The sequence below is a fragment of the Eleutherodactylus coqui genome, chromosome 6 (assembly GCF_035609145.1).
Source record: "Eleutherodactylus coqui strain aEleCoq1 chromosome 6, aEleCoq1.hap1, whole genome shotgun sequence".
Lineage (NCBI taxonomy): Eukaryota > Metazoa > Chordata > Amphibia > Anura > Eleutherodactylidae > Eleutherodactylus > Eleutherodactylus coqui.
In genome coordinates, this window is record NC_089842.1 from 14,028,228 (window position 1) to 14,041,385 (window position 13,158).

Consider the following 13,158-nt stretch of genomic DNA (forward strand, 5'->3'; position numbering starts at 1 on the left):
AGACTGCCTATGAGTTCAATGTGTCCCGCTGTCATTGGGAGCATGCACACAGAGGGAGGTGGTGCAGGGCATTGTGGGATTGCAGCACAACGGCGCCATCTTTGAAATCTGCTTGCAACATCAGTTTATAAAGTAAGAAAAGGACAGAACAGGTAATATGCCGGGCATTTAAACCCGTGGTAAATGCTAAAGTGAAAAGAAAGCATTATTATTATTAAAAAACCTTGACTCTGTGGGCCGGACAACCCCTTTAACTTATACACAGCTCAGTAGTACAGTACTTAGGCCCCCTCCTAGGTGAGCTGAGAGTGCTATACAGGGTGCTTATCTCACAGTAATACATATGTACCGCGCGTTTGCTGCATATGTTAAATCTCCATAGTCTATATTGGAAGGTAATACGAAGGGCTTTCGTAATACGCAGCCCCCATATGCCCATGTGAGTGAGCCTTTAGTAATATATACCAATTTTAGGGGTATTGGTGAAGGCTCGGTTCGAACTGATTCAGGCTGAACGGGATGTTTTACCGAAATTCGGCCACACAGCTGAACTAAACCTTTCAGACGTTCGCTCATTACTATTATTGGTATATCTCGTCTGTAGACTCTTTGTGATGGAAGCCTTAGTGATGGATGCAGGATTGATCCGGTCACCTTCCAGCTGTCGTCATGGATGTCCTTACATGAGGTGGGTCCCAGACAATGATGAGCGCTCAGCAGGACCCCCGTAGTGTCCTCTATAACCCCACCATCTCTCTACCTCAGGCTCATCACCTCTTTGAGCTGCTAAATCTCCAGCGAGCCTTTGTCACAGAAGTTGGGAAGATTGTCGGCTACGTCACCCGGAAGGAGGTACGCCGCCCTCGTGTCCTCCATGTTTGCTTGTGTGGACTTTGAAGCCATGTTGAGACACTGGACATTGATGCAGATGTCTGACGCAGCCATGCAGGTGTAGGCCGCATTTAACGGATTTCATCCTCTTCAGTGGGCAGATCCATACACGTATGGAAACATTTGTGCCCTATAGATAACAGCACGGATTCCCATTGGAAGAGACAGAGTGCAGATTTAATGCAGAATTTGACATTCTGCAGCAACAATCCGCTGTGTGAACAAGGCTGTAGTTATTGCCGTAGATTCGCATGGGGATTTAGCGCTGTCAATGGTCAAAATTGGCATAGGGAATTCTGACACGCTTGAGTGGATCACCGTGGTCCATGTGGAAGCATGGTGGAATTCTGTACTCGGATTTTGGCCATTGACAGGACTTAATCTGTGTATGGATCCACGGCAAAAACTATGGCAGAATAGCCACGGATTTCAGCTGCAGTTTTGCCGGTGAATTCCACGCTGAAAATTCTGCAGCAGATTTTGGTGCAGATCTATGGAAAATCTTCTATGGATTTGCTCCTAAATCCACATCAGAATCTGCACAATTTGGAGCGGATTTTGACTCGGATCCGCAGCAGGCTTTACCCTTTCAACTGAAGGGATGACGTCTGCTGTGGATGGCTGCTTGCAGACGGGCGGAAATTCCGCCGCAGAGTTTCCGCCCCTGGAAGCTGCCAAGTGATTGCATTAACAAACGCAATCCTATCAGATGGCCGCGCGAAATCTGGTGCGGCAAACAAATCGCGGCATGCCCTATTTCTGTGTGGGGCTCGCAGAGCCTCGCACAGAAACGTCACTCACCAGCCGCCGGCTCCGCTCTGCGCATGCGCCGGCGGCCCAGCAGCCGGAACGTGAGAGAGCCGGGACCGTGGGAGCAGGTGAGTGCCTGCGCTGCCCTCTGCAGATGCGTGGGTCGGGTCCCGCTGCGAGAATTCTCGCAGCCGGATCCGACCCGGCCGTCTGCAGGCGGCCGATCTGTGACAAAATCTGCACCAAACAGTATGAATTTTGACACAGAATTTGCTGTAGATTTTGGAGTTTCTGCTGCGGAAAATCTGCTATTTGCGCCAATTAGTCTAGGAATGTTTGTTGCCCTCCGCATCTGTACAGATGACCTCCTGTCCCGTTCCTTATGTGAAGGTTACATGGGGTATAAAGGAGTCTTGCGCTGGCTGCTGAGTCGGGCGCCCACTATTGATTCAGTAATAAATATTTATGCCATATTTCAGATGAGGAAAGCTATCGAGAAACTTGCAGACCCCAAATGAAGCAGCTGGAGGTCAGGAAAAGGACATCTGAAGAAACTTCCATGGCGCCGATCCTCATGAACACAAGATGCTGCTGGCCATTACAGATGGGGATCACAACCCCCAACAGCCTCTCTGGTCTCATGTAAATACATACAGCAAAAGATCTGCAACTTTCTAAGATTCAGTTTTTCAATATTTTTTTTTACATTTTCATGCTCTCTGCTTGCTGTTAATGAATAGAAACACTGATCTTTACATTCAAAAGCTGGAAATCTCCAAATTCTACTTTCAATAATATCTGCTCATTGTCAGTCGCGTCCCTCCCCTGGAAGATGTTGGAATGAAATGAAACTTTCTCTGTGTGATTGTAACGTTTATGTAGGTAAGTGATTACAATATCAGAGCAAAAGGACCATTTATAGTGGAAACCTGGTCTCTACTGGTGCTTGTCGGACGATCAGACGCTCCTCTCTACTGGTGGTCTGTTACGGGTCCTAATCCCAGTCACCTTGTGTGCCCTCACACACCCACTGGTGCCAACACCCCCTAGAAGTCTGGTCAGACGCTCCTCTCTAATGGTGGTCTGTAGGGGGTCCTGAGCCCGGTCACCTTGTGTGTCCTCACACATCCACTGGTCCCAACACCTCCTAACAGACTGGTCAGACGCTCCTCTCTACTGGGGGTCTGTAGGGGGCGTCCTGAGCCCGGTCACCTTGTGTGCCCTCACACATCCACTGGTCCCAACACCTAACAGACTGGTCAGACGCTCCTCTCTACTGGTGGTCTGTAGGGGGCGTCCTGAGCCCGGTCCCCTTGTGTGCCCTCACACATCCACTGGTCCCAACACCCCCTAACAGTCTGGTCAGACGCTCCTCTCTACTGGTGGTCTGTTGGGGGTCCTCAGCCCGGTCACCTTGTGTGCCCTCACACATCCACTGGTCCCAACATCTCCTAACAGACTGGTCAGACGCTCCTCTCTACTGGTGGTCTGTAGGGGGTCCTGAGCCCGGTCACCTTGTGTGCCCTCACACATCCACTGGTCCCAACACCCCCTAACAGTCTGGTCAGATGCTCCTCTCTACTGGTGGTCTGTAGGGGGCATCCTGAGCCCGGTCACCTTGTGTGCCCTCACACATCCACTGGTCCCAACACCTCCTAACAGTCTGGTCAGACGCTCCTCTCTACTGGTGGTCTGTTGGGGGTCCTGAGCCTGGTCACCTTGTGTGCCCTCAGACATCCACTAGTCCCAACACCCCCTAACAGTTGGGTCAGAACAGCCCGGTGAGGGACAATTCATGGATACGACCCTCCAGCTTCTCACATCCCAATAATGCGCCCCTCTCAGACTCTGGTAACGGGGTGAAATCTCTTCCCTGTGTCGTAGAGGCGTCTACAACAAGCTCTACAAGTGGAAGAAGAGCTCACTACACACAAGGAGCCTCTGAGAGCCTTTTATAGGCCAAGGGGAAACCACTTGACAAGACCGTTCATCTAATCACCACAGCTCTCATCATCTGTATATCTGCCTGAGATGGAACTGCAGGTCGAGGTTTACAGCAAAATGACAATTTCCTCAGGGGATCGGATTGTTTCAAGTAACATTGGCCTTACAAATGTTTCTCCTGCCCAGATAATTTGTTACAATGTATTAGTGCAGGTACAATGTATCAGAATAGCGTCCAGACTGTTTACCTCACTGATTATTGTCTATACTGGATACAATTGTAACAAGCCCTCAGCTGTGTGAAGTATTAGGTGGAGATGGCTTTCAGCTTCAGGATGCAGACAAGCAGGGGCGTAGTTATAGGGGGAGCACAGGTTGCAGTTGCTACCGGGCCCTGTAGCCTTATGCCCCCTGCACACAGGCGGAAATTCCGCAGCGGGATTTCCCAGAGAATCTCCGCACGTGGCTGCTGTCATAGGATTGTGTTAGAAAATGCAATCCTAGTCAGATAGCCGTGATTTGTCCGTGCAAAATCACGCGCGGAAAACAAGTCGCCAGGTGCTCTATTTCTGACACTCCCCGGCCGACGGCTCCGCTCTGCGCATGCACTGGCTGGCCAGCAGCCGGCACATGAAAGAGCCGGAGCCGCGGGAGAGGTGAGTGCCGCGCTGGTCCCTGCAGGGGCTCAGGTCTGGTCCTGCTGCGAGGATTCTCGCAGCGGAATCCGACCCGGACGTCTGCAGGCGGCCTTAGGGAGCCCAAAGGCCCTTCTATCATATAAGAAAACACCAGTATTATAAATGACATATGGATGGTTGAGGGGCCATGATACAGATTTGGCATTGAGGCCCCCTACATTTAGCCTCTGCCTAATCTTTTAGCATTCTAGCAATGCCCCCGCCTGCTCTTGTTACATCACTGGGCTTCTTTAGAGTCTCAACGATGCTGAGGAAAGCTGTGGAAGGGCCCCCTGCTGAATGTTTGCATCCGGGCTCACGAGCCTTTTGTTACGCCTCTGCAGACAAGAATATTTCCATTCGATGACAGCAAGCAGAAACATGGTGAGGAGGTGAAACACAAAGTCTATTAGAAAGTTGCAGAAGTTGTCATTGCACAGAAGACTGGACAAGCTTTATAAGGGTACTCCGCTGTGCAGAACAATCCGCACCAAAATCCACATGTCTAATATGTATAACATGCGGATTTAGACGTGGATTTGAAAATGGTTCCAGCAAATCTGTATCAAAATCTGCATGTGGACCTGCGGATTTTGACTGCAGAATATTCTGGTGTGTGTGTGAAATGCGTTAATACTCCAGCCAGGAGGGCGCCAATGCTCTGTATCACCTGATCTGTCACTGAAGACCAGGACATACAGAAGCGATCCATGTGAACAAAAAAAAATCTAAATGACTGGTGGCGGCCATCTTGGATTGTCATTGGCATCTTTTGATACCTAAAGAGATATGTGATTAGTATTTTCCATACAACAAAATTCAACATAGAAACTTTATTAATTTTCAATATGACATCAGCCATAACTCAGAAATGGTTGCAGGCATTGAGAAAATGATTGCACCTATGAATTGCTGATGAAATTCTGCTCTTAGATCACATATCCAAAGACCCCCTTTCCACTTAAGTTTTTTGGGCAGAACCTAAGATGAATGCTATCAGTAATTTTGAACTTTTTTGCACATGGATCGCCTCTGCATGTCCTGGATAGTATTATTACCAAGTTTGATTCAGTTATGCCCGGTAGGTATCTAGACATCTCTAAATAGGGATACTTAAAGGGGTTGTCTCGCGGCAGCAAGTGGGGTTAAGCTCTTCTGCATGGCCATATTAATGCACTTTGTAATATACATTGTGCATTAAATATGAGCCATACAGAAGTTATTCACTTACCTGCTCCGTTGCTGGCGTCCCCGTCTCCATGGCTCCGTCTAATTTCGGTGTCTTCTTGCTTTTTTAGACGCGCTTGCGCAAATGGGTCTTCTCCCTTCGGCTCGACTTGGTAGCAGCGGCGTTTTGGCTCCGCCCCCTTGTACACGTCATCGCGTAGCTCCGCCCCCGTCACATGTGCCGATTCCAGCCTCCTGACAACCTCTTTAAGGGTTATGATCTCTGTGTGTGTGTGTGTGTGATATATATATATATCGTATATGCATAGACCTGTTACAATTTTGCATTTCTTTGGATGAAGCCTGCAGTGTACAGCATGGAGGATTTCATTCTGGTTACCATGTCCATATCTATATATGTAACTGCACAATCTTTTCTGGTCTATACAAGATATACTAATAATATAGATATTAAAAATAAGCAATTCACAAAAATTACAATTACTGCAGAGAATCACTAAGGCTGGGTTCTCACAGGGCGGATTCTCGGCGGAAATCTCGCGATTTGGCCGCAGCAAAAAGCGCGAGATTTCCGCCGGTAGAACCGCTGCTGCAAAACCCGCGGCGGCTTTGAAGCGGCCCGGCCGCTCGCTCTATGGGAGCGCCGGCCGCAGCGGGAAAAAAAAATGGACATGCTGCGCTCGGCAAATCCGCGCCGCAGCGGCAGCTTCTGCCGGCTTAGCCCAGCGGATTTGCCGTCCCGTGTGGACGAGATTTCTGAGAAATCTCGTCCACATGGCTGGCTAATCCCGGGATTAGCGGCCGCATGCGGATTTGCCGTGGCGAAATTCCGCACGGAATTTCCGCAGCAAATCCGCCCCATGTGAACCCAGCCTAAAGGATGCATCCACAGCAACCAGAATTAAATCCCTCCATCCTTTACAGTGCAGGTATATATTACAAAGTGATGTTGTATATTGACTCCTACCATTCCCTGTGGACAGCGTGTCACCACCAGCGCCAGTCTTGTACTGTGTTCCCATTTGCACTGAGTATTGATAAACTCCAGTCACCTGTAATCAGAGAATTGTCACGATAAATGATGCACGGACAAGAGATAAAAGTTTGTATAACTTCTTGGTGTGTGGATTAATATTGTGCAGGGATGATTGTGTTACATCGGACACAGCTGCGGCCCCGTTGCTGTGGGTGACACCTCTCTGTTACGTTGCTGGAGATGTCTCATGTTATTACAGCTGACAAGTTATTATAAGACAGCAGAGAATCCAATTCCTTTGTGTCACTGATCGTTTAAGGTGGCGAAAGCGGCGCACTAGTGACATGTGTAATCATCGCTGCACTACCTGTTACACCCACAAGATGGCACCAGCTTAATTCACAGATCTGCAGCATACCCAACATGTTGTTAATACAGACAATGCTTCAAAGAGTTCAAGGGGGTTTCCCATAGAATTAAAGGGGTTGTTCAGGAATTTTACAGTTGGTGACCTATCCTCAGAGTAGGTCATCAATAGTTAAATAGGACTTCAAAGTGAATGGTACTGTGCAAATATTCAGTGAATACAAATGAACAGTGTATTCGCGTATTTGCGCATAATATCAATCATCGCATCTTGCAGGTTTTTTTCTGTGTGTAAATACGCTGTGCTCATGCGTGAAAAAAATGCAAGAAGGGACAAAAGATCCACTCTGAATAACTGCGTATTCACAGACCGAAACCCGCATATGGCCATGTGAATGAGCCCCGAGTCTACGTGTTTCCTGTAGCGGACAGGCGGACGACATGGTGGGGACTATGGTGTATTGTATAGTTCGGCGCGGTGATGATATGGCGCAGGGATCCTGTCGATCATCCTGTATAATAACGCATTGGATGTAACAGAAAAGGCCAATACATTCACTAACACATCACAGAAGTGGACGACACATGGCGCCGGCACCCAGCGCCCAACATGGCACCGCACAACACATTCCTGTGAAGTAAGGCTCGAGGCCGAACCCTGGAAGAGGTCCGGGCCTCTCGAAGTGACAAACATATTGCTGATAGGACGGTTCTAGACCATCGCTGCTCCAGGGTCCCCGTCTCCCATGTCCAACCTGGAGACCAGAAGATCTCACTGCTTCCAGATTTTGAGCTTTGTAGTTCACCCCTGTAACCAGCGACAAAGACCCCTCTGTAGTGACGGTCCTGAAATAACGTGAGCCCAGGAGCTGACACTCATCAGTCCTTAAAGGTCACTGGACCAGTGAGGCTCCAGCGTCCCGCTCAGTTGTAGAACACCTCATCCTCGGATAACGAGCTGCTGTCCACGTAATGAAGCGAGCTGTTGAGTCGGGGTTTGCAGGGTCCGGGGGCGCTCTCGCCCTCCGCCAGCACCGCCGCTTTGGAGTTTTCTGAGCTGCTGCTTCTCCCACCTGTCAGTAAGGGGCAGGGGAATAAGGACTGGTGAGAACGTGGCTCGCTGATGTCCCATCTCTCCATGGGCAGCACTGGCTGAGAAGCTGCAGCCAAAGACAAGGCGGAGGAATAGGAGAGGCCGGGGAGGCTTCCCCCCAGATCGGAGCCGCAGGCCCCCTGAGTGTAGCTCAGCAGCCGACTCTGCAGGTACAGACTCTCGAGTTCTGCAAGAAAAAGAGAGGGTCAGTTCTGCCGTTACACCAGGTGTTATACTCCAGTCACATCCAGAGCTGCATGCACCATCCTGCCGTTACATCATGTGTTATACTCCTGTCACACCCAGAGCTGCATCCACAATTCTGCTGTTACACCATGTTATATACTCCAGTCACACCCAGAGCTGCATCAAAAATTCTGTTGTTAAACCATGTGTTATACTCCAGTCACATCCAATACTCAAGTCCCATCCAGAGCTGCATCCACAATCCTGCCATTACACCATGTGTTATATTCCAGTCACACCCAGAGCTGCATCCACGATTCTGTTGTTACACCATGTGTTATACTCCAGTCACATCCAGAGCTGCATCCACAATTCTGCTGTTACACCATGTGCTATACTCCAGTCATACCCAGTGCTGCATCCACAATTCTACTGTTACACCATGTTTTATATTCCAATCACATCCAGAGCTGCTTCCACAATTCTACTGTTACATTATGTCTTATATTTCTGTCATATCCTGAGCTGTATCAATGGTTCTTTAGTAACATACCCAAAGCTGCATCCACAACTCTGCTGTTACATCATGCCCTATACTCCAGTCACATCCAGAGCTGCATACACAGTTGTACTATTACATCATATTCTATCCTCCAGTCACACCCAGAGCTGCAAACATAATTTTGCTGTGACATCTTGTCCTATGCTGTGTCACCATGTTTGTGCCCTGTTATGACAGCTACATCTCCTCATAGAGCTGCAACTACAATTCTGCAGTTTTTTCATACCCTATATTCCACTCACCCCCAGAGCTGCATACATAATTCTGCTGCGCCGTGGTGTTTGTGCTGCATTGTGGTATAGCCTTGTACCCTTCTGACAGATACGTCTCCTCACAGAGCTGCGCTCCAAGGTACTGTCTTGTTCCCCACATCTGGCTATTATTCATTAGATGCTCATCAGAGCTTGCTGGGAGCAGTAGTTGCAGTTGAAGGTGACAAGCTGCAGACCACTATTCTATGGTGTACACTCACATCTCCCACAATGCAGCACAGCAGAGTATACTTTGAACAGACAGTCAGCAATGAGAAGTGAAGTTCTGCCGTCTGAGAGCTAACAGAAGACCAGCAGAACAGCGATTTCAGCTCTGGAGTAACAGAATCTTATAGATGAAGTCTCCTCATTTGTCTCTGTCAGTTTCATATATTGCGTATCCTTCATTTGACTGCAGTCCATCCAGTATAAACCAGAGACAGCAGGCAAGGGGTGCAGCACAAGACCCCCAGCGAGCAGATGGGGGCACCCACCTTCTGGATGGCCGACATGACCCAGATTATGCGGCCGGCGCTCGGCTCACACAGAAGCTGGGTTCTTACCATTCATCAACATTGCATAACCCAGAAATAGAAAGCACTCAGCCAGTTACCAGGGGGAGGCGGAGAACGCGGGGCCCCGGGGAGATGTGCGCAGCAGCTGGGGCCCCGTAATTACCTCTACACTAGAAGACTCAGCAGTGTATAACATGACGATGACCCAAAACCACACAGTGACCTGCATGCACGCCATGACACCAGATTTAACCCTTCCCGTCGCAGACAGTTTTAGTTTTCTCATTGTCGTTTCTTCATTCCAAAAGCTGTAACTTTATGACTTTTCCTCATCAGAGTTGGACGAGGGCTTAGACGCTTGTGGGATGAGTTTCACTTTTCTTAACACCATTTAAAGTACTGAAAATCTTTCTAAAAATGGTTAAATTGGTCAAAAAGGAAAAAAAAAACCCCACAATTCTGCCATTATTTTGTGGGGTTAGTTTGTACAGCGCTCACTGAGCAGTAAAGTGATCCGGTGACTTTATTCTGCAGGTCAGTATGAGAGCGAATTCGGGCAGTTTTTTTTTATGTTTGACTACTTTTGAAAACTAAAAAAAATCATTTTGTATCACTAAATTCGGCACTCCAGAACTTATTTTATTTTCCTGTCGATTGTGCTGTGTGGGGGCTTGTTTTTTGGGGGGTGAGCTGTAGTTTAAACTCCGTGTCAAAAAACATTCCAGCCTCTAGAAGAAGTTGTAATTTTGCTGCAGAACCCGGCATGCAGTTCCATCTCAGGGTCTTGTCACCGGCGGCCCTAAAAGTGGTTCCCCCCTTGGCCTTTAAGAGGCTCTCGGAGGCTCCTTGTGTGTAGTGACCTCTTCTTCTGCTTGTAGAGCTTGTTGATCACTTGACGCCTCTACCACGCAAAGAAGAGATTTCACCCTGTTACCAGAAGGGGGCGCATTATTGGGATGTGAGAAGCTGGATGGTCGTATCGCTGAATTGTCCCTCACTGGCCGTTCTGACCAGACTGTTAGGAGGTGTTGGGACCAGTGGATGTGTGAGGGCACACAAGGTGACCGGGCTCAAGGCGCCCCTACAGACCACCAGTAAAAAGGACCGTCTGACCAAACTGTTAGGAGGTGTTGGGACCGGTGGATGTGTGAGGGCACACAAGGTGACCAGACTCAGGACCCCCTACAGACCACCAGTAGAGAGGAGCGTCTGACCAGACTGTTAGGGGGTGTTGGGACCAGTGGATGTGTGAGGGCACACAATGTGACCGGGCTCAGGACGCCCCGACAGACCACCAGTAGAGAGGAGCGTCTGACCAGACTGTTAGGGGCTGTTGGGACCAGTGGATGGGGCCACACAAGGTGACCAGACTCAGGCCCCCCGACAGACCACCAATAGAGAGGAGCGTCTGACCAGACTGTTAGGGGGTGTTGAGACCAGTGGATGAGGGCACACAAGGTGACTGGGCTCAGGACACCCCCTACAGACCACCAGTAGAGAGGAGCGTCTGACCAGACTGTTAGGAGGTGTTGGGACCAGTGGATGAGGGCACACAAGGTGACCGGGCTCAGGATGCCCCCTACAGACCACCAGTAGAGAAGAGCGTATGACCAGACTGTTAGGAGGTGTTGAGACCAGTGGATGTGTAAGGACACACAAGGTGACCGGGCTCAGGACCCCCAACAGACCACCAGTAGAGAGGAGCGTCTGATTGTCCGACAAGCACCAGCAGCTCTAACTGTTTCATTGTCCGCCATCCAGAGACAAGGGGCGCCATAGTTACATTCCTGTGCCTGTCTGAACCATTTGCAGGTGCTTGGCTGAAGGAAATTTGGTCTCACGGCCCCCATTACATGTACGGCCTCTGACCTCCACCGTCGCCTCCGTTTGCAGTGATGTCATGAATGATGACACTGGACGCTACGGAGGGGAACCAGGTTTTTCTTCAGCAATGAATCCAGGTTTAGTTTGGAGACCTCAGGGTGAGCGCCTCAATCCTGCCTTCGAGGGGATCAGCACACTGCCCTCTACTGGTGTAATGGTCTGGGGGGCGATCGCATACAACAGTAGGCCCCCCTACTAGTGGTACGAGGGACAATGACAGCTCAGCGATATGTTCAGGACTTCCTGCAGCCACATGTGTTCCTCTCATGGCTGCTTCCAAGAGCCAGAAGAATAATGCCCCACAACATTGTCACACTTCCTTGGCCAACTGGTTGTCAGATTCACCGCCAATAGAACATGTATAGGACCATCTGGGACGGCAACTTTTACAGCCTACGAGTGTACTCGATCTATAGGCTCAGTTACAGCGATAAGCCGCAGGTAGCCATATGGAAGCTAGAGGCAGTAGAACAGGGTACTAGAGCCTCCATGCCCCTCGTATCACATCTTGTATCCAATGTTACAATCACACAGAAAAACTTTCGTCCCATCCGACAACTTCTAGGGGACAATGATTGTACACACACACACACTCTCCTTCTAGGGTAGGGAGGTAACTGACAATGAGTATATATATATATATATATATATGCACACATGTAAGGGTGCATTTAGACTGAAAGATGATTGCTCAAAAATCGCTCAAACGGCAGTTTGAGTGACAGTTTTGAGCGATCATCTTTGCATAATTAATTAGTTACTTAAAGAGTTAAATGCAGGCAGAGCAGGACAATGCTGATAACTGTTTTGTATATGCAAATACCTGCTTTGTTTTCGGAGCTTTCAGCCCTGTCTGCTGAGAAAATCATAGCTCGGTGCTGATAAGAGTCATCATTGAATTCTAGCTTGCTACAAATCAACGATGAACGAACAGTGCATGATGGAAGCGCATTTAGACACAACGACTATTGCTCAAAAGATGGCTTTTCAGTGATCTTTGAGTGATAATCGTTGTGTCTAAATGGGCCTTAAAGGGGTTGTCTCGCGGGAGCAAGTGGGGTTTTACACTTCTGTATGGCCATATTAATGCGCATGCGCTGCCGTGGTCTTCTGCGCATGCGCAGACCAGCTCTCCGGCGCGAGCACACCGGAGCGGCTCCATTGAAACAGCAGAAGACCGCACAGCGCAAGCGCGTCTAAATGGAAGGAGAAGACAGCGTTAGACGGCACCATGGAGACGAGGATGCCAGCACCGGAGGGGGTAAGTGTATAACGTCTGTATGGCTCATATTTAATGCACGATGTATATTACAAAGTGCATTAATATGGCCATACAGAAGTGTATAACCCCACTTGCTCCCGCGAGACAACCCCTTTAATAGGTATACTTCCACGTCTTTGCTATTATACACTTATGGGGTGACTACCTGAGGGGTTGTGGGCTCGGGGCCGGTTCAAGGAGGAATTTATTTTCAATACTCTGCGAGGAAGACATTTTGCGTGGCAGTCAGGATTCCTTAATGTGACAATCTTTAAATTGTCTGAAGCTCCATAATAGGAAGCCGTGGTCTCATTCGGTCGCTCCATGACTTACCTTGAAGCTGTCGAACCTCTTGGGAGCCGAGTCCATAATGCATCTCTTCCTCATCCAAGGAGGACCATGCGCTGAGAGTCGCTTCAGTGATGGCAAACTGCTCCGCAACTCCTGAGGAGCAGACAACATGAAGCGTTAGATAAGAGGCGGCCAAGCAGCTTGTGGAAGAGCAACCCTAAATCTAGATCCCAACTTCTGTTCATGACGACTGCAATGTAGAGGAATGGTAATTTAAAGGGACGTTAGCACTTGGATCCTTATAGTCCTCCTCACTCTAACCT

The 13,158-nt window shown here is 49.0% G+C and overlaps 2 protein-coding genes across 4 annotated transcripts in view; one reads left to right on the plus strand and one right to left on the minus strand.

Moving 5' to 3' along the window:
• Positions 1–6,566, plus strand: part of LOC136631860 (chloride channel protein ClC-Kb-like) — a 40,727-nt gene extending 34,161 nt beyond the window's left edge. For all 3 annotated transcript variants that reach the window (XM_066606317.1, XM_066606316.1, XM_066606315.1), the window contains exons 18-20: positions 605–688; positions 766–852; positions 2,121–6,566. In XM_066606317.1, coding sequence (XP_066462414.1) covers positions 605–688; positions 766–852; positions 2,121–2,159 — 210 coding nt within the window. In that variant the 3' untranslated portion in view covers positions 2,160–6,566. The remainder of the gene's footprint in view (positions 1–604; positions 689–765; positions 853–2,120) is intronic.
• Positions 6,567–6,577: 11 nt separating this feature from the next.
• FAM131C (family with sequence similarity 131 member C) overlaps positions 6,578–13,158 on the minus strand; it is a 33,226-nt gene continuing 26,645 nt past the window's right edge. Inside the window, exons 5-6 of the mRNA XM_066606318.1 lie at positions 12,878–12,988; positions 6,578–8,072 (exon numbers count right to left, since the gene is read on the minus strand). Coding sequence (XP_066462415.1) covers positions 7,717–8,072; positions 12,878–12,988 — 467 coding nt within the window. The 3' untranslated portion in view covers positions 6,578–7,716. The remainder of the gene's footprint in view (positions 8,073–12,877; positions 12,989–13,158) is intronic.